Source organism: Myxine glutinosa, chromosome 2 (assembly GCF_964187855.1).
Source record: "Myxine glutinosa chromosome 2, kmMyxGlut1.1, whole genome shotgun sequence".
In the NCBI taxonomy this organism is placed as follows: domain Eukaryota; kingdom Metazoa; phylum Chordata; class Myxini; order Myxiniformes; family Myxinidae; genus Myxine; species Myxine glutinosa.
Genome location: NC_136262.1, coordinates 265,986,424 through 266,012,071, shown reverse-complemented (window position 1 = coordinate 266,012,071; position 25,648 = coordinate 265,986,424). Strand labels below are relative to the sequence as shown.

The 25,648-nt window shown below is 44.4% G+C and overlaps 1 protein-coding gene across 4 annotated transcripts in view; it reads right to left on the bottom strand.

Annotated features, from left to right (window-relative positions):
• The window catches only part of SFI1 (SFI1 centrin binding protein), a 281,420-nt gene that overhangs the window by 232,205 nt on the left and 23,567 nt on the right, over positions 1-25,648 (bottom strand). For all 4 annotated transcript variants that reach the window (XM_068105729.2, XM_068105731.2, XM_068105732.2 and 1 more), the window contains exons 3-4: positions 9,364-9,435; positions 8,095-8,189 (exon numbers count right to left, since the gene is read on the bottom strand). In XM_068105729.2, coding sequence (XP_067961830.2) covers positions 8,095-8,189; positions 9,364-9,435 — 167 coding nt within the window. The remainder of the gene's footprint in view (positions 1-8,094; positions 8,190-9,363; positions 9,436-25,648) is intronic.

Below are 25,648 nucleotides of genomic sequence, written 5' to 3'. Positions count from 1 at the left end.
ACAACAACAACAACAACAACAACTTCCCCCCATCCAAAACCATGATCTTTTCTACCTTTGTTAACCCTCCCCAAGCCACCTCTTTCCAACCTTTTTGTTTTTCCTTCCTCAGAGTTTCCTTCTGTATCCATCCCTTGTGTGTTGGCTTAGCGGTTGTGTTGGTTGTGTTGGTTTTGCTGTATTGAAGAATTATGGAGGCCACTGTGCTCTTGGGAACCTTCCATGAGCTTTGCTCAGCCTGGTGTTGGCTTAGCGGTTAGGGTGCCGGCTTGGGATCCTAGGATCCTGGGTTCGAATCCCGGTCGATCGCTGAATTAACGCCAGGGGGGTTGACTCAGCCTGTCATCCTTCCGAGGTCGGCAAATTGAATACCAGCTTGCTGGGATGAATGATCACGGTGAGTACCCCGATTTAGAATAGGTGCACCGTATCCCTGCGCATCGTAAGAGGCGACCGAGGGTTGGCGTCAGGAACGGCATCCGGCCATAAAAACATTGCCTCAAACAGGGAACCATGATTGTCATGGGGCCCGCAAGGCTAACCCCCACTCTAGCGGGGAAAATGGCCTTAAAACGATCATTCATTCATCCCTTGTGTCCTCCACGAATCCTCATTCTTCCCCACATCCCTTATCTTCAAAGTCTCTCTCTATTTTAACACTCAACCCCACTCATGGTTTGCCAAAGAAAGATTTCTCTTATGCTGTTCATTTTGTTCTGTTACATCCTCATCCATTCTCTGTTCCAGGTCTAACTCCACTTCGTATGCATCAATTTTAATGAAAATGTTTCTACTGGTAACAAGGTATAAAAATACTCAAACATTGATCCTTCATGTTGTTACCCTTAATAAGACCACCTTTATTGTCATCAAAAAGCACAAAGGTTTAACAACTTTTGATTGCATGAAAATAAAAATTGTATACAACACCGAGGTTCATGGGGGGGGGGGGGGGGCGACAAGAGAACGGATCAGGATGTAATAGCGCAAAATAAATATTGGGGTGGGGGAGGGGGAGAGGGAGAAGGGAGACACTAACAGCAGGGTTGAGGGACAAAATAAAGGAAGACATTTTTTTTTTTGTATACAAGATCGTGGCTCGTGAAAGCCAACATTAATCACACAAAAAGTCAAACCGACACATAAAACATATACTAAGGGGAGCGGTAGACAAGATGGGGAGAGAGGGGGAAGGACACAAACACAACATTTGAGAGCAGGGACATCGAGAGATCTGTGGGAGGGAGAGGGCTTGGGTGGAGGTGGGAGAGGTATAAAGAGGTATATAAACTTAGAGAAATAACTGCCATGGGAAAGAATGAGGGCTTGGGGAGGATAAAGGAGTGGACAAGATAGATAGAGAAGCAAATTCCCAGGATGGAAAAACTGGAAATTTGGAAAGAGGTGGGCTTGCGAATGTTAACAGTGGTATGAAACTTCATGGTTTTGAAATGGCAATGATCTAAGATGGTGGTGAACAGTTGTTTTGAAGCTGTGGAGGGAAGATTGATATTGAAGAGAATGAGGGGGAGGGGTTACAACAGAGCACAGAGAGGGTAGAGGGTGCAAGACCAGAAAGGAGTCGGTAGAAGACAGAGAGACCAGATACCTATCTGCAGTGGCGAAATGATAGACCCATCGACTCAGCTTCATCCCTGGAAATTCCAATAATCTTGAAGCCCTTGGTTTCCATGGCGTCAAGCTGAGCAATGTGTGAGGCAGGGGTGCCAACCCAGAGAGGAGAGCAGTACTCCATCAAGCTGCGGATTAAGGCCATTTAGGTGGATAGAAGTTCAGGTGTGCCAAGGAGGACTTTGTATGATGGAGGATGTCCAGTTGGCAGCTGGCTTTGGAGGCCAACTTTGAAATGCGGTTTGCCCAAGAAAGATCATGGCTGAGAGTGAGACCCAGGAGTTTGAATGACTGAATACCTGAGAACATTTATACTGGAGAAAATAAATTTCTAATTGAAGAGGAGATCATTTCTACCTGAGGAGATGATTTTTTTCCTTCGGAGATCATTTCTATTTGAGAAGATAAATTTCTAATTGCGGTGATAATTTCTACCTGAGATGATAATTTCTACCTGACATGATAATTTCTACCCGAGATGACAATTTCTACCTGAGATGATAATTTCTACCGAGATGATAATTTCTACCTGAGATCATTTCTACCTGAGGAGATGATTTCTTCCTCAGGAGATCATTTTACCTTCAGAGATCATTTCTACCCGATATCATTTTTACCCGAGTTCATTTCTACCTGAGATGATAATTTCGACCTACCTAAGATCATTTTTTCGATAGATCATTTCTACTTTAGGAGATCTTTAATACCTGAGGAGACCATTTCTACTTGAGGAGATAATAATTTATATCTGAGGAGGTGAAAATTTCTACCTGAGATCATTTCTACCTGAGGAGATCATTTCTACCTTCAGAGATCATTTCTACCTTCAGAGATTGATAATTTCTACCTGTGGACGGTGGAGATAATTCCTCCCTGACTATAATCGTTTTACCTGAGGAGTTAATTTCTACCTGAGTTAATTTCTACTTGAGAAGTTAATTTCTACCTGAGTAGATGATCATTTGTACACGAGATCATTTTTTCTTTCGGAGATCATTTCTGCTTTTGGAGATCATTTATACATGAGGAGACCATTTCTACTTGAGGAGACCATTTCTACTTGAGATCATTTCTACCTGCGATAATTTATACCTGTGATAATTTATACCTGTGATAATTTATACCTGTGATAATTTATACCCGAGATGATAATTTCTACCTTAGTGGATGATCATTTCTGCCTGATAAGATAATTTCTACTTGAGGAGATCATTTTACCAAAGGTGATCATTCATACCTTAGGAGATAAATTCTACCTTTGGAGATCATTCATACCTTAGGCTTAGGAGATCATATTTATTTTAAATAGCCTGGTGTTGACTTGACGGTTAAGGTGGCTTGCTTGAGGTCTTAGGGTCATGAGTTTGAGCCCCTGCCATTCCATTTAATTAACACCAGGTGACTCAGCCTGTCATCCTTCTGAGGTTGGCAAAATGAGTACCAGCTGACTGGTTATGGAGAGGTATTGCATCAATGGCAGCTGCGCCTCCAGAAATAAATGATAAATGATGCAACCAGCAGCCACAGGCTGCACACGAACCACCACCACTTTAGGAGATAATTTCTACCTTCGGAGATCGTTCGTTCCTGAGGAGATAATTTCTATCTTAGGAGATAATTTCTTCAGGAGATCATTCATACCCAAGGAGATAAGTTCTACCTTAGTTAGGAGATCATTTCTACCGTAGCAGATAATTTCTACCTTCGGAGATCATTCATTCCTGAGGAGATAATTTCTATCTTAGGAGATCATTTCTACCTGAGGAGATAAAATTTTAATTGAGGAGGAGATAATTTCTAGCTGAGATGATGATAATTTCTAGCTGAGATAATTTCTACCTGAGGATAATTTCTACCTGATATGATAATTTCTATCTGAGATTATTATAATTTCTAGCTGAGGAGATAATTTCTACCTGAGGAGATCATTTCTATCTTAGGAGATCATTTATTTACATCATTCATACCGAAGATGATCATTTCTACCTTAGTTAGGAGATCATTTCTACTTTAAGAGATAATTTCTATCTCAGACAATAATTTCTTTAGGAGATCATTCATACCCAAGGAGATCATTTCTGCTTGAGAAGATACATTTATAATTGAGGAGATCATGTCTACCTGAGATAATTTCTACCTGAGGAGATCATTTCTACTTGAGAATATAAATTTCTAATTGAGGAGGAAATACTTTCTACCTGAGGAAATAATTTCTACTTGAGGAGATAATTTCTACCTGAGATGATATTTTCTACTTGAAATGATTTCTACCCAAGATAATTTCTTCCTTAGGAGATAATTTTACCTTCAGAGATCATTTATACCTGATATCATTTTTACCTGAGTTAATTTCTACCTGAGATGATAATTTCAACCAACCTGAGATCATTTTTTCCATAGGAGATCATTTCTACCGTAGGAGATCATTTTACCTCAGGAGATCATTTCTACCTTCGGAGATCATTTCTACCTTCAGAGATAATTTCTACCTTCGGAGATAATTTCTATCTTAGGAGATCATTTCTACCTTCGGAGATAATTTCTACCTTCGGAGATAATTTCTACCTTCGGAGATAATTTCTATCTTAGGAGATCATTTCTTCAGGAGATCATTTCTGCCTTAGTTAGGAGATCATTTCTACTTTAGGAGATAATTTCTACCTTCGGAGATAATTTCTATCTTAGGAGATCATTTCTACCTTCGGAGATCATTTCTACCTTCGGAGATAATTTCTACCTTCGGAGATAATTTCTATCTTAGGAGATCATTTCTTCAGGAGATCATTTCTGCCTTAGTTAGGAGATCATTTCTACTTTAGGAGATCATTTCTACCTTAGTTAGGAGATCTTTTCTACATTAAGAGATCATGTTTACCTGAGGTCTTATGATAATTTCTATCTGAGATGATAATTTCTATCTGAGATGATAATTTCTACCTTAGTTAGAAGATAATTTCGACTTTAGGAAATCATTTATACTTTAGGAGATCATTTCTACCTTAGGAGAGTATTAATCCATTGCAATTTCCATCAACATGAAGTAAACTATTCCCAAGATAAAGCTGGAAAAAGAGTGGTAATGAGAGGTTTTCCACCAAATAGGGTGACGACAAAGTCATCAATGATTTATTTTTAAGTAGTTGCCGTATCCCTCGGTCATCTCTGAAAACCTCACCAATGTTGGTGCAATTGGTTAAGGGGGAAGTTATGGAAGAGGGAAGGAGCGCTGAAAGGAAAACATTGTTCCTTCATGATGACCTATTTTGCTCTCTCAGGTCAGAAGGATGGCATGGTCTTTAGGGTCTAGAGGTATTCACACTCATGTTTGAACCATGCTGTCTAACCTGGGCAATAAAATGTTCGAATCCTGGCCCAGCTATAAAATGTTGGATTGGTGTTTCGTTTGCAGGTCGATGTGCACGATATCCACTGGAAGTTCATTAGGAAGACCCATCTACCGGCACTGGTCGTTTGTGGACGTTGGAGAACGAACTTTCGTTATCTTACATGAAGAAGTGATGAGTTATCGAGTGAACCTTGAACAACACACAAATTGCTGCCCAAATCACCTTCAGCCGAGTACCCTGCGATGGAGTGGATATCTGTCTAGAATTGGTTCTAGTCTTGAGAGTTTTTTTTAACTCGTCTCAAACGCCCCCCGATGCTCTATCATGTGTGTGGGACTCCATTGTTTACTCTCTCTCTCTTTCTCATGTACAGATTCATCTAAGTCATGTCTGTTTCTGGTCTGCAACCGCTTCAAGCTGCCACCTCGGTGGACAAGCAATGTGAACCTCCAGGGCTAAACAAATGATTCCCAAGAACCTTTTCAAGAGAAAACGAGTTTCCTCTCCATCAGTTTGAACCCTGTGAAGCTCAAGGTGTAATGAATCAGAAACATCTGTTGACGTCGCCAGCAGGTAGCTGTTCTTGGAGACCTGAGGATTTCTGAAAGTGAAACACGAGTGAGCTCCAATAGAAAGAGGAACCATGGGATTATTGGGGTGAAAACCAAGTCTCTGCGACATGACCCAACGAGTGGTCCTATTACACCCTACAGGTTTGTACAGCAGAGGTACAGGAAACACTCTTTATGGTTGTTATGCAGCATTGTGCAATGCTACAATTATAAGCCCGATGTGAGAAAGGCAGGACGCACTTCCTCAGCCAAGAACCCAAAGTCGTCACCATGCAACGCCATTGCATTACAAAGTGTGAGGGAAATGTGTACTTAAATCACACATTATGCAAACATTCGCCATAAGGGAGCCATACACCAACATGGCTCTGCTGTGTGATTTTATGCTCAACTACCATGTGCTCATTTCATTTTCACATGGATGGTAATGAAAAGCTAAAGTTTTCAACAAAGTGTGCAAGCCATAGCAGACCTCATCAATATGGGAAAATCTGGAGTGTGTGGGGAAATGGGGGTTAGGAGGAGGGAATGAAGGGGTGGTGTATTAGAGGGGACAGGGTGATCTACATGCTCCCTATGCCTAAGTGGGAGGGAGTGAAAGCAGGTCAGGTGCCACCAAAGCACCAAAATACACTTCCTCTCTATAATCTTAGCAAATATGATCATGATGGCAAACAATATAGTGGTACGGTTCTGCTAATTCTCCCCTTTCCCCCTCCCACCGCCCTCCTCCCCCCCCCCCCCCCCCTTCCCCAGGAGAATGCACATCCACGCACGTAGGTCCCAGAGTTCAGGTATCTCGTTAGTATTTGTATTCAGATAGGTCTACCTTTTGCATAGTTGGAAAACTGGAGATATGCATATGCGAGAGCTGTCATTCTTCCTCCCTCCATTATCCTCTTCCACCTCCACCCCCTTTCATAACTCGACATTCACAGCAATAGACTGGTAACCATTGTACATTTTAGACACAGTATTTAATTCAGCTTCTCCTCTTTACAGACAGTTAGACACAGCTCCAATTCAGTTTATTTACCTCTCCAGAAACATTTGCAACATGAGTGTCCCTTAACAAACAAGCAGAGTACATGCTTTATCCTTGATTCCCCTAATAACCAATATGTTCCCCTCCATATAGGCACATTTATTAAACAGAAACACCTCGTTCATTAAACATGGACACCACACATGAAAACCACACATGTAATCTCCCTTGACATAACTCGTGCCTTTGATACTGTCTGGCACCCCGCTCTGCTCATCAAACTCTCCTCTTCTGGTATCGATGGAAATCTCCACTCATTGCTGGTGCACTTCCTCTCCTGTCGTAGTCAACGTGTGGCCCTGAATGTAATTTTCTCATCTCCTCTTCCTGTGCAGGCTGGAGTTCCCCAAGGCAGTGTTCTAGGCCCTGTGCTTTTTCTGGTCTTCATCAATACAACTCTCTGGAAAATCCTTTCTATCTCTTTGCTGATTACTCCACTCTTTGTCGCTCCATTCTTCATCCCTCAGATCTGCAGGCAGCTGCCTCCTCACTCTCTGCAGACCTGGACAAAATCACATTCTGCGCAAACAAGTGGAACATGTCTTTAAATCCTAACAAATCTCACACTCTTACTATGTCTCTCCATAAAGACTGTCTGGAAAACCCTCCCATTTATTTTCACAACAATCCTCTCCATGAAGTTCTGTCGCTCAAGCTTTTGGGTCTCACTATCTGCCATGATCTTTCTTGGGAAAATCACATTTCCAAGCTGGCCTCCAAATCCAGTCGCCGACTGCGCATCCTCCGTCGTGTGATGTCCTTTCTGGGCACTTCTGAACTCCTCACCACATACAAAGCTTTCATCCGCAGCTTTATGGAGTACTGCTCTCCCCTCGGGGGTGGTGTTCCTGTCTCACACTAGAATCGTAGATTCCAAAGCTTTGAGAATCAGTGGTATCTCCCGCAATGAAGCCGATTATGAGGACCCTTCACTTGCTCACCGCAGGCAGGTGGGCGGTCTTTCTGTCTTCTACCGACTCCTCTCTGGCCTAGCACCCCCTGCTCTGTCTGTGCTCTGTCCCCTAAATATTCCTACAGGTCACACAAGATCTGCCAGCAACCCTCTTCTGTTGAAACCACCAAAATCAAGACTCTCTGCTCACCTTCACTCCTTCATTCCTCTTTTTTCCCGCCTCTGGAACAAACTCCCTCACTCTCTTCAATCCATCTCCCCCATCCAGGTGTTCAAAACAGCTGTTCACCACCATCTCTTATCTTCCCCCAGCCAAATTCACCTCCTTCAAATTACGTTTTTTTACCTGAAATCCCCTGTTGTGTCCATCTTTTTTATCCCATATACCCTGCCCCAGCCCTCTCTTCCACAGATCTCCTGATGTCCATGTTCTCTTCTGTTGTTGTGCTTCCCTCTCTCTCTCCTGCTCCATTTATTAAATGTTATATGTGTTAGCTCTCATACGAGCCTCGATTTAGTATACAAAAAAACAAAACATTGATGCTTTCGTAAGTTTGCAGTGAAAAGTATCCAGGATCACCTTACCGTGTGCATGATCCATAAAAAGCCACTCATCGCTGCCCCTTTGCGTCCGCATATACGATTGCCAAGAATTCCATGCCACACCGTACAGATGGTTCCTTTGGAAAAAGCGGCCGTTCATCAAAGATGACAACCATATTGCACCGAAAAAGGTTCCAAATATGATTCAAACTCAGATTGGACAGCAGTTTAGAATCTGTCGAATCCAAGTGTTACTATCTAACAGGTGTAATTTGTTTTTGAGATAGAATTAATTGTAGAAATAGCACAAGTGGATAATAAAAACATGGCAATTTGCCAACGTGCATTCGCCGCCACCGCAAGTGGTACATTTGATCTTGGAACGATTCAGTAGAACATTGACCTGAGATACCTGTACTGGCACTCAGTGCGCACTCCGAGCTTACACTCCTTCCTCAGCCTACAGCATATCTCATGCCAGTGAAGAAACGCCATCCTTTGCAGCTTTCTGCAGTACCAGGCCCTGTGGACAGTGGGGGGCTCTTGGGATGTGCTGCAGTAATCTCAACAAAGCACAATGAGATCGGTGCTTCCAGTTCGGAAACTGTGGGACTGGATCATTTGTCAAACACGTGGCAGCCGGCAGTGCGCACACACGCCGCCGGGCCGGGAGGGGGGTTTGGGGAGGAATAAAGCCTCGGCTAATGGAGCACATTTATCCATGTTTCTTCGGCAGTTTTTGTTGTTTCTCTGTCATTTGTTGATGAGGAAAGTTACAGAATACAGGTAGGGCTACACTCGTGACTTGGAGTTGTAGATTAATCCAGGATAAGCATGGTGGGATTTGCAACATAACACAAATTGGCCAGAATTATTCCCACATTCTCGTGGGGTTGGCTGGGGAACGTTTTTGGTCCAAAGCTTTCACGAAACGGCTGGCCAGGCCTGACGTTCGGGAAGGAATTTGTAATTTGTTTGGGGTGCTGGTGGTAGCTCACCTACAGTTTACCAAGGACAAAGTGGGATCTGTAATGTCCACCAACTAATGCAGGGAGACGGGACACCCAGTTCAACGTCCATCCGAGGGACGGCACACATGTTGATGAATCACCCTGATTCTGAAACACAAGGATGGCAGTTTAGAGCTGGGTCGGAATCCAAACGCTGGCTAGACAGATTGGACATGAGTGTGCGTACCTCTAGGACATCCTGCCCGGCGCATTTCCAACAAAACAAACAAACTACGCCGAAACAACAAGAAATAAAGAAGTACAGGCACGAAATGTAACAAAAAAGGTTTATGATAATTACCTGGCAACTGACGGAAAGACTCCCCCATATACATTTCGTATCCAAAGGTACAGGTACTTCCTTCCCAGAACCCTGAAATAAACAAAAAGCAGTTAATCAATAAAGCCTCCATTCCTGGTCTATTCTAATACAAACGGAAAACATTTGTTGTGGACACACACACACACACACACACACACACACACACACACACACACACACACACACACACACACACACACACACACACACACACACACACACACACACACACACACACACACACACACACACCACTCTTCAGAGCCTCTTCAGGCAGACATTCAAGAAAAGGGCTGAAGAAATCCATGGAATTGTATCTGTCAATATAAGTGCATTAATTGGCGTATTAGCGAGGCTCATAATTAGTATTGACAACATTACTATCAATGGAAAGGTAAATTAGCTACGTGTCAAGGTAGAGAAGGATGATGATAAACATAGGAGCAATACCCCTGGCGCTCACCTGGTAGAATAAACAGTATACTGCACCAAGTAAAGGTAATTTCAACCAATTTGAATGCTTGCTAGAGGACAGGGCAGCATGTAGAATCATACTAACGTAATCATAAGACTTTAAACAAACAAACAAACAAAAAAATACCTATTTTGGGGGACAACCCCCACTCCCACAACCCCATATACCTTCGTAGGCCCCAATTTTTCTAATGCCTTGAAAAATCTTTGGTACATCACGGGTGGTGAAGGTTGTGGTGACGTTTCATCGAAATATTGTGTGTAGTTTCTGAGAAGAAAGCAAATATCTATTTTGGGGGTTAAACCTGGACCCACTTTGAGCCCCCTTAAACCCCGATTTTTTTAATGCCGTGAACAAACTTTAGTCACAACACACCAAATATAATTTGTGCCAAATTTGGTCGCAATCCCATCAGCGGTGTCACAGAAGAATTTTCAAGTGTTTGCGGAGGGACTGATGGACTGATGGACTGAGAAGGCGCCATCGCATGAGTTCACCTCAACTTCGTTCCAGGTGAGCTAAAAAGTTGCAGCAAATATATCAATAACCTCTGTGCAAAGGCTCGGGATATTCCATGTTATGTGGAGCACACCATGACGGCACAACTGCCGAGCCATCTCCTCCCTAAAGCCATTCTTCACTTTAGCTCAAAGTGCAACTAAATGACAAAACAAACACCAGGTGCCAAAAGTAGAAACCTTTTAGAAGCTCGGACTGAAAGCAATATGGTCCCTCTCTCCTAATCCCCCCATTCACCCTCATTTCACCCACTGGAGAAGGGACAGCTTCCTGCGAACACCATCTGCAGGTTATTCAAGTAGCAGTTACTGCACCCAAGGTAAAAGTCTTGCCATTCCAAGGTGACTTGCAAGATGCACGCAAGGAGATCGGATACTGCAGCGAAAAAGGGTTAAACTGTCCCTCTCTGTACGACGATTGAAAAGCCGAGGAGAAAAAGTACTTCCATCACCTAACGGTGAATATGTACTTCAGTACCTTTCCCCTGAACCATCACACTTGTCCCATCTTTATATGTTAGCTCAAAGTCTGCATGTTTCCCCCTAATGCCATCGGAGGGTGCAACTATCAGAAGCCCCCCATGGACCGGCCCAATACCTCTGGCGTGTACCTCTCTCTGGTTTTGGTCACCTCTCTTACCAAGGCACTTCTCCCCCGATTGCTCAGTTTGGCCGGGCGGCCAGCTCTAGGAAGAGTCCTGGTTGTTCCAAACTTCTTCCATTTAAGAATTATGGAGGCCACTGTGCTCTTGGGAACCTTCAATGCAGCAGAGATTTTTTTGTCGGCTTCCCCAGATCTGTGCCTCGACACAATCCTGTCTCTGAGCTCTGCAGGCAGTTCCTTCGACCTCATGGCTTGGTTTTTGCTCTGATATGCATTGTCAGCTGTGAGACCTTATATAGACAGGTGTGTGCCTTTCTAAATCATGTCCAATCAATTGAATCTACCACAGGTGGACTCCAATCAAGGTGTACAAACATCTCAAAGATGATCAAGAGAAATGGGAGGCACCTGAGCGAAATTTCAAGTGTCATAGCAAAGGGTGTGAATACTTATGTCAATGTGATATTTCAATTTTTTCTTTTTAATAAATTTGCAAAATTTTCTAAAATCCTGTTTTCTCTTTGTCATTATGGGGTATTGAGTGTAGATTGATGAGGGAAAAAATTAATTTAAACGATTTCAGCACAAGGCTGCAACAGAACAAAATGTGAAAAAAGTGAAGGGGTCTGAATACTTTCTGAATGCACTGTACCTTCTAAGACTCCAATTTTTCTAATGCCTTGAACAAACATTGGTACATCATGAGTGATTAAGGTTGTGGTGAAGTTTCATTGAAGTTGCATGTGTAGTTTCTGAGAAGAAAGCAAATACCTTTTTGGGGGGGAACCCCCCCCCCCCCCCCCCCACACCCGTGGACCCCCAAAGGAGAAGATTTTTTTGAATGCTGTAAACATACTTTGGTACATCATGGGTGATGAAGGTTGTGGTGAAGTGTCATCGAAATTGTGTGTGTAGTTTCTGAGAAGAAAGCAAATACCTATTTTGGGGGGTCAAACCTGGACCCACTTTAACCCCCCATAGACCCTCATAGACTTCGATTTTATTAGTGCCGTGAACAAACTTTAGTCACAACACAACAAATATAATTTGTGCCAAGTTTGGTCACAATCCCTTCAATGGTTTCGGAGAAGAAGTTGCAAGTGTTTACGGACGGACGGACTGACTGAAAGACAGAAGACGCGCCATCACATAAGCTCCCCTGAACTTCGTTCCAGGTGAGGTAAAAGGCTGAAAAAATTACTAAGTCTTAGCTTATCCCACACATATATCCTAAAATGGCCTGGACAATATTATTGGCACCTTTTAGAAGTTGTTACAAATAATTAGATGTCAAGCAGGTGATTCGCCTTCACTTTGAAAATGAACTTAGATGTGGTGAGTTGCAGGTGCCTGCAATTTAAAAATCACTCATTAAACCAGTTTGAATAGAGAAAAGGAGTCATTCTGCTGTTTTGCGTCACTGTGTGTGAATTTTTTGCGTCACTGTTTTGCGTCACTGTCTCCAATGAGAATGGAGAAAAGAAAGAAAACCAGAGAATTGTCTGAGGAAGTCAGACACAAGATTGTAGCAAAGCATGGACAATCTAAAGGCTACAGATCCATCTCCAGAGACCTTGATGTCCCTGTGTCCACCGTACAAAATGTTATCAGGAAGTTTAAGGCCCATGGCACTGTAGCCAACCTCCCTGGACGTGGCCGCAAGAGAAAACTTGATTGAAGATTGCAACGAAGGATCGTTCGAATGGTGGAGAAAGCACCTCGATCAACTGCCAAACAGATTCAAGCTGCCCTTCAGACACAAGGTACGACAGTTTCAACTCGCACCATCCGTCACCAACTCTATGAAAGGGGGTTCTTTGGTAGGAGACCCAGGAGGACCCCACTGCTGAGAGAAAGACATAAGAAAGCCCGACTGGAGTTTTCTAAAACACACCTAAACAAGTCAAAATCGTGCTGGAAGAATGTCCTGTGGACAGATGAGACCAAATTAGAGCTTTTTGGTAAAGCACATCATCTCTATGTTTACAGAAAACAAAATGAAGCCTTCAAAGAAAAGAACACCTTCCCTACAGTCAAACAGGGAGGAGGTTCAATGATGTTTTGGGGTTGATGTGCTGCCTCTGACACTGGGTGCTTTGAATGTGTGCATGGCATCATGAAATCAGGAGATTACCAAGGCATTTTGAAGCGCAATGTTCACCCCAATGTCAGAAAGCTGAGTCTCTGTCGAAGGTCATGGATCTTGCAGCAGGACAATGACCCAAAACACACTTCAGAAAGCACCCAGGAATGGTTCAAGACAAAACTCTGGACTGTTCTGAACTGGCCAGCAATGAGTCCAGATCTAAATCCCATTGAACACCTGTGGGGAGATCTGAAAACAGCAGTTGGGAGAAGACACCCTTCAAATCTGAGAGAACTGGAGCCCTTTGCACATGAAGAGTGGGTCAAACTGCCAGTAGAGAGGTGTAGGAAGCTCATTCATGGCTATAGGAAGTGCCTGAATGCAGTTATTTTGTCCAAACTCTGTGCTACCAAATATTAAGTCTTGGGTGTCAATAATTTTGTCAATGCCATTTCTTTTTATTTTCTGATTTAAAAGGATATATTAAGTTCTGAATCAAAAACAAAGGTTCTGTAATATTAACAGTGAAATAAAGAATTGTGGGGACCAAATACTTTTGTTAATTTCAACTTATTTTTCAAGAAAATTGCGAGTCATTTGAAAAAAATGCAAGGGTGCCAATATTTTTGGCCACGACTGTACCATGTTTTTGGAAGTATTATGAAGATGATTTGTTACAGTCTTTAAGTATACAATTCAATTTAAATTAGGATTTGACGAGGTTTAAAGATGTATATAATTACATATAAATTAATTGTTGGTTTTACCACCGTTTTCTCCAGCGTTTTGTGGGAACCCGTGTAAATCTCCCACGTTACATTAGTTATTCATGCCTGTTGTTTGTATCCTTTATAACGTCCTTAAAAACAGTAAGTTTCTTGTTTGGAATGATTTTCAATTTTGCCTGACTGCCAGATAGGCAGACAGCCAAAAATACTATCTCACGACTCTCTGCGCACGTGGGATCGGGACGAATTCAGAGCCAAGGTACGGTAAAAATGGCAAACTTGTCTTTCTTTTCACGTTCCGATTTGTGTTCAAAATATAACACTCAATTTAAATAAGTTATTCCTCAATCCTAAAATGATCATAAATTGATAAGATAGATGGACAGACAGACAGACAGACATGAACCAACTGCTTACCCCCACTTTTTGCTTCACGTGTGCAAGGTAACTACCCGATGATAAGTGCGACGACAGTTTCATTTAGAACAAGTTGCGAGAGGATTACAACGGTAGACAGATTGTGTGACCGGTTTATGTAATGATAGTTTGCTGCTGTGAGTTTGCTGTTTGCTGCTTTGCTGATAGTTTGCTGCTTTGCTGCTGTCACATCTAATGTTAGTTTGCTGCTGTGAGATGGATGGGAATTGAATGAACGAGTGAATGAATGTTAATAATCAAATCCTGTGCATTAAATAACTTAAAACACCATTAAAAAATACATTTTATCATCAAAAGGGAAATGAAGTTGAAGGCAAGCGTGTGTCAGTGAGTTCAAGGGACAGGTATGTATGAAGAGATGGAGGAAAGGTAGGCAAGGAGAGGAGAACGGGGGATGAAGAGAAGGAAAGAACATGTGGCAGGAGGTGCAAGAGAATGGAGGATGGGAGGAGGTGCAAGAGAATGGAGGATGGGAGGAGGTGCAATAGAATGGAGGATGGGAGGAGGTGCAAGAGAATTGAGGATGGGAGGAGAGGGGAATGGACGATTTGGTGATCAATGAAGGTTTCATTTATTATTTATTTCCTCTAATTAGTTCGCCGATAAACAACGCACACCCCCACTGGTATCGCAGCACGCCCCGTACATCAGACGACGCTTGGCGGAGTTCTCACCGCACTAATTAAAAGGTGAGATGGTATTTATCTCAATTCTTTGTGAAACTTTCAGGACAACAAGATAACGGCTGGGTAGGCCCATTGGAATGATTAATCCTGAAGATAAATTTTGATGAAAGATGTTTTTTAAATAAAATTTCTCAATTTTCAAGAATTTTCCAACATTAGTCTCAAAGACGATTCATCTTAATGAGTCTGCAGTAATCACAAAGCAGTCCTAAAATGCACAACGAAGAGCTTCCAACTAGATTTGATTTTACATTAATGAACAGAATTAAATCATTATCTCTGATCATCAATTTGGTTTCAGACCAGGTCACTCTACTCTGGACATGCTGCTTCTGCTGTCTAAACAATGGATGGAGGTCCTCAATGCCAAACAGGAAATCAGAGCTGTCTGTTTGAAAGAGCTGTCAAACAGGAAATGCCACATATGTCGTGCCTTCGATACGGTCTGACACCCCGCACTGGTCACCAAACTCTCCTATTATGGTATCCATGGTAATCTCCACGCATGACTTACGGATTTCCTCTCCGGTCACAGTCAAAGTGTAGCCCTGAATGGATTTCTCTAATCTCCCCTTCGTGTTGATGCTGGAGTTCCCCAAGGCAGTGTTCTGGGCCCTGTGCTTTTTCTGGTCTTCATCAATGATCTCTCCGACTCTCTTTAAAATTCTCTCTATCTCTTTGCTGATGACTCCACTCTCTGCCGCTCCATTCCTCATCCCTCAGATCGGCAGTCTGCAGCCTCCTCACTCTCTGAAGACTTGGACAAAATCACAGACTGGTCAAACAGGTGAAACATGTCTTTCAATCCTGACAAATCTCACACTCTCACTTTGTCTCTCCCCCTCATCTACTTTCTCAACAATCCTCTCCAAGAAGTTCTGTCACTCAAACTTTTGGCTCTCACTATCTGTCATGAACATTCCTGGGAAAACCACATTTCCAAGCTGGCCTCCAAAGCCAGTCACCGACTGGGAATTCTCTGTTGTATGAAGTTCTTCCTTGGCACACCTGAGCTCCTCACCACATACAAAGCTTTCATCCGCAGCTTGATGGAATACTGCTCTCCCCTCTGGGCTGGTGCTCCTGCCTCATACCTTGCTTGGCTGCACACTGTAGAAACCAAGGCATTCAGAATCAATGGTGTCTCCTGCGATGAAGCTGATTCTGAGAGCCTTTCACTCACTCACCGCAGGCAGGTAGGTGGTCTTTCTGTCTTTTACCGACTCCTCTCCGGCCTTGCTCCCCCAGCTCTCTCTCTGTGCTCTGTCCCCCAGATATTCCTGCAGGACACACAAGATCTGCCAGTAACCATCTTTTGGTGAAACTACCAAAATCAAGACTCTCTATTCACCTTCACTCCTTCATTCCTCTTTTCTCCCGCCTCTGGAACAAACTCCCTCACTCTCTTCAATCCCACTCCTCCCTCGTCAAAACAGCTGTTCACCACCATCTCCTATCTTCCCCCATCCAAAACCTTGATCTTTTCTACCCCCGTTAAAACTCCCCAAATCCACCTTTTTCAATCTCCAACTTCTTTCCTGAAATTCATCGTAGTGTTCCTTTGCTTTATACCGTGTACCCCTCCCCCTCCTCCCCCCAACCCTCTCCCTTCCCCACATCTACTGACGTCCCTGTTCTATACTGCTGCTGTGCTTGTGTGCTTCCCTTTCTCTCCCCCGCTTGTCTCCCGCTCCCTTTATTGTATGTTTTAAGGGTCCGTGCATGTTTTCGTGTTTAATATGTTAGTTCTTACACGAGCATAGACTCTGTATACAAAAAAAAATAAAAACAACAATAATAATAATAAATTGATATTTGTGGGAAATTATCCTCATCATGTTCAGGCCGTTGGTGCTCCTATGGTTGGCAGCGAGTGCCACGGAAGCATTGACGGAAAGAGAGTGGCAATCATATGTGTGGGAAAATTGCATGCTCAGTCAGGGTCGCCCAGATAGCTCGGATGGCAGAGCACTGGTACGGTCTTCCAGAGGACCTGGATTTGGTTCCTGGTCGGGATGTAATTTCCCCACATATATCAATTTAGATTTCCTTTATGTGGGTGCACCTTTCTTTTAACAAAATAGACACAACCACGGGCAGTAGGTAGACAGGAAAGTGCCAAATGTAATAGGTAAAGGTAATGAGGTCTTCGGTAGTATTTTTAGATGGATAAATTATATATCAATATAAATTATATATCAGCAAATGCCTTGCTCTTTCAGGCATTCCAACAGGAAATAGGAAGATTATTATGGACAATGCATCCAAAACAGCACTTAGAGAGAGCTATGTCATCTGGCTATGCAGAAGCTCAAAGACCTTCAGACAAAAAGAATTACTGCCCACACCAGAAATATGCTCTGAGGGAAGAGGGACGGGTTGAGCACTCATAAAACCGGTTCAACCCACCAAAGTCTGGTTTGAAGTCCAGAAACCTCAGAGTATAGTTTCGAGTATAGTATTCTTTCACATTATTGTTCCAGATAGAGATATTCTGCAACAAGGTGAAGATTATTTTTCCGAAAGTCATCTTCATTATTTCAGGAGTACTCATCCGAAAAGGGGTGATTGGAAGACTCCGAAGAAGACTGCGCTGACGTTTCACCAATGAATTACCCCCAAGCGTTAACACAGTACAGGAATATAGTGAGGGCCTCATCTGCAATACTGTGTACAGGTTTGGTCAATACCTCTGAGGAAGGACACAACTACCATCAAGAAGGGTCCAACATAGAGCTACTAGATTGATGCTGGGCAGACCTAAACTAAGCTAAGCTACGCGCAGCAGCTTAGATAGAGCTACTAGATTGATGCTGGGCAGAGCTCAACTAAGCTAAGCTACGCGCAGCAACTTAAATAGAGCTACTAGATTGATGCTGGGCAGAGCTAAACTAAGCTAAGCTATGAGCAGCAGCTTAAATAGAGCTACTAGATTGATGCTGGGCAGAGCTAAACTAAGCTAAGCTATGCGCAGCAGCTGAAATAGAGCTACTAGATTGATGCTGGGCAGAGCTAAACTAAGCTAAGCTACGCGCAGCAGCTGAAATAGAGCTACTAGATTGATGCTGGGCAGAGCTCAACTAAGCTAAGCTACGCGCAGCAACTTAAATAGAGCTACTAGATTGATGCTGGGCAGAGCTAAACTAAGCTAAGCTATGAGCAGCAGCTTAAATAGAGCTACTAGATTGATGCTGGGCAGCGCTAAACTAAGCTAAGCTATGAGCAGCAGCTGAAATAGAGCTACTAGATTGATGCTGGGCAGAGCTAAACTAAGCTAAGCTTTGAGCAGCAGCTGAAATAGAGCTACTAGATTGATGCTGGGCAGAGCTAAACTAAGCTAAGCTATGAGCAGCAGCTGAAATAGAGCTACTAGATTGATGCTGGGCAGAGCTAAACTAAGCTAAGCTATGAGCAGCAGCTGAAATAGAGCTACTAGATTGATGCTGGGCAGAGCTAAACTAAGCTAAGCTATGAGCAGCAGATGAAATAGAGCTTCTAGATTGATGCTGGGCAGAGCTAAACTAAGCTAAGCTATGAGCAGCAGCTGAAATAGAGCTACTAGATTGATGCTGGGCAGAGCTAAACTAAGCTAAGCTATGAGCAGCAGCTGAAATAGAGCTACTAGATTGATGCTGGGCAGAGCTAAACTAAGCTAAGCTATGAGCAGCAGCTGAAATAGAGCCACTAGATTGATGCTGGGCAGAGCTAAACTAAGCTAAGCTATGCGCAGCAGCTGAAATAGAGCTACTAGATTGATGCTGGGCAGAGCTAAACTAAGCTAAGCTATGAGCAGCAGCTGAAATAGAGCCACTAGATTGATGCTGGGCAGAGCTAAACTAAGCTAAGCTATGAGCAGCAGCTGAAATAGAGCTACTAGGTTGATGCTGGGCCGAGCTAAACGAAGCTAAGCTACGCGCAGCAACTTAAATAGAGCTACTAGATTGATGCTGGGCAGAGCTAAACTAAGCTAAGCTATGCGCAGCAGCTGAAATAGAGCTACCAGATTGATGCTGGGCAGAGCTAAACTAAGCTAAGCTATGCGCAGCAGCTGAAATAGAGCTACTAGATTGATGCTGGGCAGAGCTAAACTAAGCTAAGCTATGCGCAGCAGCTGAAAGAGCGACCAGATTGATGCTGGGCAGAGCTAAACTAAGCTAAGCTACGCGCAGCAACTTAAATAGAGCTACTAGATTGATGCTGGGCAGAGCTAAACTAAGCTAAGCTATGCGCAGCAGCTGAAATAGAGCCACTAGATTGATGCTGGGCAGAGCTAAACTAAGCTAAGCTATGAGCAGCAGCTGAAATAGAGCTACTAGATTGATGCTGGGCAGAGCTAAACTAAGCTAAGCTATGAGCAGCAGCTGAAATAGAGCCACTAGATTGATGCTGGGCTGAGCTAAACCAAGCTAAGTTATGAGCAGCAGCTGAAATAGAGCTACTAGATTGATGCTGGGCAGAGCTAAACTAAGCTAAGCTATGAGCAGCAGCTGAAATAGAGCTAGTAGATTGATGCTGGGCAGAGCTAAACTAAGCTAAGCTATGAGCAGCAACTTAAATAGAGCTACGAGATTGATGCTGGGCAGAGCTAAACTAAGCTAAGCTATGAGCAGCAGCTGAAATAGAGCTACTAGATTGATGCTGGGCAGAGCTAAACTAAGCCAAGCTATGAGCAGCAGCTGAAATAGAGCTACTAGATTGATGCTGGGCAGAGCTAAACTAAGCTAAGCTATGAGCAGCAGCTGAAATAGATCCACTAGATTGATGCTGGGCAGAGCTAAACTAAGCTAGGCTATGAGCAGCAGCTGAAATAGAGCTACTAGATTGATGCTGGGCAGAGCTAAACTAAGCTAAGCTATGAGCAGCAGCTGAAATAGAGCTACTAGATTGATGCTGGGCAGAGCTAAACTAAGCTAAGCTTTGAGCAGCAGCTGAAATAGAGCTACTAGATTGATGCTGGGCAGAGCTAAACTAAGCTAAGCTATGAGCAGCAGCTGAAATAGAGCTACTAGATTGATGCTGGGCAGAGCTAAACTAAGCTAAGCTATGAGCAGCAGCTGAAATAGAGCTACTAGATTGATGCTGGGCAGAGCTAAACTAAGCTAAGCTATGAGCAGCAGATGAAATAGAGCTTCTAGATTGATGCTGGGCAGAGCTAAACTAAGCTAATCTATGAGCAGCAGCTGAAATAGAGCTACTAGATTGATGCTGCGCCGTAACCTAAGCTAAGCTATGAGCAGCAGCTGAAATAGAGCTACTAGATTGATGCTGGGTCGAGCTAAACTAAGCTAAGCTATGAGCAGCAGCTGAAATAGAGCTACTAGATTGATGCTGCGCCGTAAACTAACCTAAGCTATGAGCAGCAGCTGAAATAGAGCTAATAGATTGATGCTGGGTCGAGCTAAACTAAGCTAAGCTATGAGCAGCAGCTGAAATAGAGCTACTAGATTGATGCTGGGCCAAGCTAAACTAAGCTAAGCTAAGAGCAGCAGCTGAAATAGAGCTACTTGTAATGAAATTGTGCCTAAGTGGAACCCAGGTGTTATGCGGTCTGTCCGCTGCGTGGCAGTTATAAGAACTCGGACAGACAGCGCTACGACTCATTCCTGTGACATTTATCCTGTGTAATGTTGTGCATACTTAGATGGTGCGTATTGCCCTTTGTTTCAGGCTTGCTTGTACTCGTTGCGAATCCTTTACTGATTCCTATGAATGCTGAATATTGATATGTTGCTTGATGATTGTCTTACAGGTATTGCTGGAGATCGATTCAGAATTAAACCTACAATCTGGGCCAATGTTGTAACTCTGGTTTTTACAACAATTAATTCTGAATCCCTCTCTTGTCTTGAACGGGATCACCATGACTCACAAGTTGATACAAGTTCCGATCTTCGGAGCTGACCCTCAGGCGCCGGACGCGTCTGCTCAGCTCCTGCATTGGCTGAGTCTACTGACCAGCTATCTGGAAGTGCAACAAGGGCTCACGGGGGTAACCAAGCTCACGGTGCTGAATTCCCGCGTGAATCATACAGTATTTACGTACATATCCCAGTGCGGTACGTACGACGCCGCCGTGGAAGAATTGAGATGAATCTACATCATGACTCGGAGCGTGGTCTATACTCGATATCTGCTCGTGTCTCGGCAACAAGATCCATCGGAAACAATCGATCATTTTGTTCAAAAACTTCGCCGATTAGTGAAGGACTATACTACTGAAATACGAACACATGAACAAGTATGCGATGATTTAATGAGAGATTCTTTTGTTTCTGGACTTTATTCCCCTATCATTAGACAGAGATTACTTGAACAACCAGATTTGACGCTGGAAAAAGCTCATAAATTATCGCTCGTGTACCAACAAGCTCAGACTCAAGCTGAAGCGTACGATCGACCGTACGTCACTACGGGATTAATCGGCGCGACACGACCGGAGAGAGCGACCGCAGAGCAAACGGATGCTGCACCTCCGCCGGAATCGGGGACAGTGGAGACTCTCGAGGATCTCGACCCGAGTGTGACAGCCACTGCTGCGGCCGCTCCCTCACCCGGAAGTAACGCCAAGTGCTTTTTCTGCGGGAACCGGAATCATTTAAGGTCAGTTTGTCCGGCGAAAGAAGCGACATGTCATTCGTGTTCTCGAAAAGGACATTTTGCAAAGGTTTGCCGCTCGTCACAGGGCCGGCGAACTCGCTCGACTTTGAATGTGATTCTCTCTCCGCCTGAGAGACAATCGGCGCCCCGCGCGACCTTGATTGGGATCCCATCCCTGCGCGGGCCCAGCGCTGCTCGCACGTCCTTGACTAGGATCAACACGCCGACGAGACAATCGGCGCCTCGCTTGGCTCGAACGCCCTTGACTGGTATCATCTCCCCGCGCAAGCCTCGCTCGGCTCGACCACCCTTGACCGGAATTCTTTCATCGCCTGGGCAACGTTCGGCTTTGGCTTCACGATCGATGCTGGCTGGCGTCGGGTCTACACGCGCGGCTCTAGCGCCCCCTCTGGACGACTCGATGACTACAGGGCCGCCTGGACTGTCCATCGCTGTTATTCCACTTATGATTGAGGGGCAGAATGCAAATGCCTTAATCGACACGGGCTCTACGGATAGCTATGTCGATTTACGACTTGTTCAGAAGCATGGCTGGCCGATTCTCGGGACAACACGCAGGATTTTCATGGCTTCCCAAGGGCTTTGGCTCCGCACTCGAGGGGAATGCCGACTGAAGCTAGTGATTAATGGCCGAATGTTTCCGGATGTGCACTTTTTTTTTTCTTTTCTTTTTTTTGTATACAAGATCGAGGCTCGTGAAAGAGCGAACATTAATCACACAGAAAGACAAACCGACACATAAAACATATAACATCGGGAGCGGTAGACAAGATGGGGAGAGAGGAGGAAGGACACAAACACAACATTATTTTGAGAGCAGGGACCGAGAGACATGGAGACATCGAGAGATCTGTGAGAGGGAGAGGGCATTGGGGGGGAGGCATGGGAAGGGGGGGGGGGGTGGGAGAGGTATAAAACATATGGACACTGCCAGGACTTCCAGGAAAGAAGTTGGAATTTCAAACAAGGTGGATCTGGGGTGAATTAGCAGGGGTAGAAAAGATCAAGGTTTTGGATGGGGGAAGATAAGAGATGGTGGTGAACAGCTGTTTTAAAGACCTGGAGGGACGAGTGGGATTGAAGGGAGTGAGGGAGTTTGTTCCAGAGGCGGGAGAAAAGAGGAATGAAAGAGTGAAGGTGAGCAGAGAGCCGAGATTTCGGCAGTTTAACCATAAGAGGGTTGCAGGCAGATCTTGTGCGACCTGTAGGAATATTTGGGGGACAGAGCACAGAGAGAGCTGGGGGTGCAAGGCCGGAGAGGAGTCGGTAGAAGACAGAAAGACCACCTACCTGCCTGCAGTGAGCGAGTGAAAGGCCCTCAGAGATAGCTTCATCGCGGGAGATTCCAATAAGGCCCTCCATCGCGGGAGACACTTAATGGTCTTACCAGCATTATGCGCAGAAGTGTTGCTGGGACATGATTTTCTCCGTCGGCATGGGCGTCTGGAAATGAAATTTGGTGGTGCTGATACTCTTGCTGTGTGGAAATTGAACCACTGTCACTGTTTCCCAATATGACTACTGACTGTACACCGGTTTCCGTTAAATCGCGACGCTATTGACACACAATTCATTGTTGGCTGACACACAATTCATTGCTGAGGAGACTGCGCGGCTTTTAAAGGAGGGCATAATCGAACCGAGTCGATCGCCTTGGAGGGCCCAAGTTTTGGTGGTGCAGACCGACAGGCACCGCAAACGCCTGGTAATCGACTACAGTCGTCCCTCGCTATATCGCGGTTCACTTTTCGCGGCTTCGGTACATCGCGGGTTTTTCTCGCTAGTATATGTAAAATTATATCGCGGATTTTTCGCTATATCGCGGGATTTTGCGGTATAAATGTATTTTTATATACTATTATTTTAAATATTTTTGTGGTAAAATAAGCATTTTCTAGCCTAAAAAATTAAAAAACATAAAAAAATAAGAAAAATACAGTTATTAAAACATATTACAAGAAATAAAATACTGTACATAGTGTACAGTAGAAGGAGAGACAAAGAGTCGTGCGTATGGAAAACGCAGATGCGGCAGCTTCCACTTGCGCTAGTTACCCACGTAATGGGTAACTGTAATGCTCTTTCTGGCTGTGCAGTACATTCATCATCGTCATCACCTTCATCGTCATCAGTACTGCACAGCTAATTCATCATCATCTTCATCACGCAAGTTGTAGTATTGAAGAGCCGGGGCTCTTGCTTGATACGGACGAAATGACGGGCAAGACACAAACTCGTCCGAGAAGATATTTATTCTCAAAACCAACTCGGGAACACTGTAAAGCCCGTTTATCGGGCTGCATTATAAAGCACAACCAGGAACCGAAACCGAAAGCCACGCCTCTCAAGCGTGGCGTGCTTCGGTGGTCACGTGATCAACAGGTGTAGCTGATTATACCCGCACGCGCGACACGCTTTGGTGGTCACGTGACCAGCCACTTGCGCCGCGGATCCCCGCCGGTGACGTCACCGGCTGGAGCAAGGAGATTCTGATGCTGGTCTTGCTTGGGGAACCCATGGGTCGCTACAGTATCTTCAATGGTGAGTACCCATTAGAATTTTATATGTTGTTAAAATTACGTATGTTTAAGAGTGTAAAAAGTGTTTAAGAGTATAGGAAGTGTTTATAAGAGTATGGGAAAGGTTAATAAGAGTGTGGGAAAGGTTAATAGGAGTGTGGGGAGGGTCATAAAGCTTTAAAATATATATAAATAATAAAATAAAAATATGATCGCTACTTCGCGGATTTTCGTCTATCGCGGGGGGTTCTGGAACGTAACCCTCGCGATAAACGAGGGATCACTGTATTCGCAGATGATTAATCGGTTTACACAATTGGACGCCTACCCGCTCCCAGGAATGGATTCTCTGGTTCGTCAGGGTGGCACAGTACTCGGTATACAGTACTTCAGATCTCCGTAGCGCGTATCATCAGATTCCAATCTCGGAGGCTGATCGCTTCTACACTGGGTTTGAATCCAGATAGAGGTTGTACCAGTTCACCCGTCTGCCTTTTGGGGTCACCAATGCGGTAGCCTGCTTCCAAAGGGCTATGGACGACATCATTGCTAAGGAGGGCTTAACCGATATCTTTGTTTATCTGGATAATCTCACGGTTTGTGGGTACGATCAAGCTCATCATGATGCTAACCTGAAGCGCTTCCTCGAGGTTGCGCACAATTCCCGTCTGACTATGAACGAGGCTAAATGTCGCTACTCCGCTCAAACGATAGATCTCCTGGGGTACACCGTGACCCAGGGCACTATCACTCCAGACAAGGAGCGACTACGACCTTTGCTCGACATGGCCCCGCCACTCGATCGAGCTTCTTTGAAGCGTACTCTCGGGCTTTTTGCTCATTACTCGAAGTGGGTTAAAAAAAATTCTGAGAAGCTTCGTCCCCTTGTGGATTGCAAAGACTTCCCCATGGCTCATGCTGCTAAGGCTGCTTTCCATGGCCTGAAGTCCGACATAGCTGGCGCCGCTGTGTCATCTAATGATGAAAAGAAGTCCTTTGTTTTGGAAAGCGATGCATCGGATCACGTGATAGCTGCTACACTCTTTCAAGGGGGGCGACCTGTGGCCTTCTTTTCGAGGACCCTCTCCCCCATGGAACGAAGACACTTGTCTGTTGAAAAGGAGGCGTACGCCATCATTGATTCTATCAGGCGCTGGTGGCCATATTTGCTTGGCCGATGTTTTGAGATCATTACGGATCAACAAAGTGTTGCCTTTATGTACGACACGCGTCATGCTCAGCGCATTAAGAATGAGAAAATCACTCGCTGGAGGATTGAGTTAGCCGATTTTTGTTACATTATCAGGTATCGTCTGGGGCGGGATAACCTCGTAGCAGATGCATTATCACGGCCGGCATTGTGTGCGAGTCTCACCTCATTTGAGGACCTGCGCGTTCTTCATGACACATTGTGCCATCCCGGCGTGACGCGTTTAGCCCATTACGTGCACAATCGCAATTTGCCCTACTCCATTGAGGATATTCGTCGGCTATGTCGCACTTGTTCCGTTTGTGCTGAACTAAAACCTCATTTCGGCAACCCTTGAATGGGCACGCTAGTCCCGGTTACCCGGCCGTGGGAGCGCTTGGCC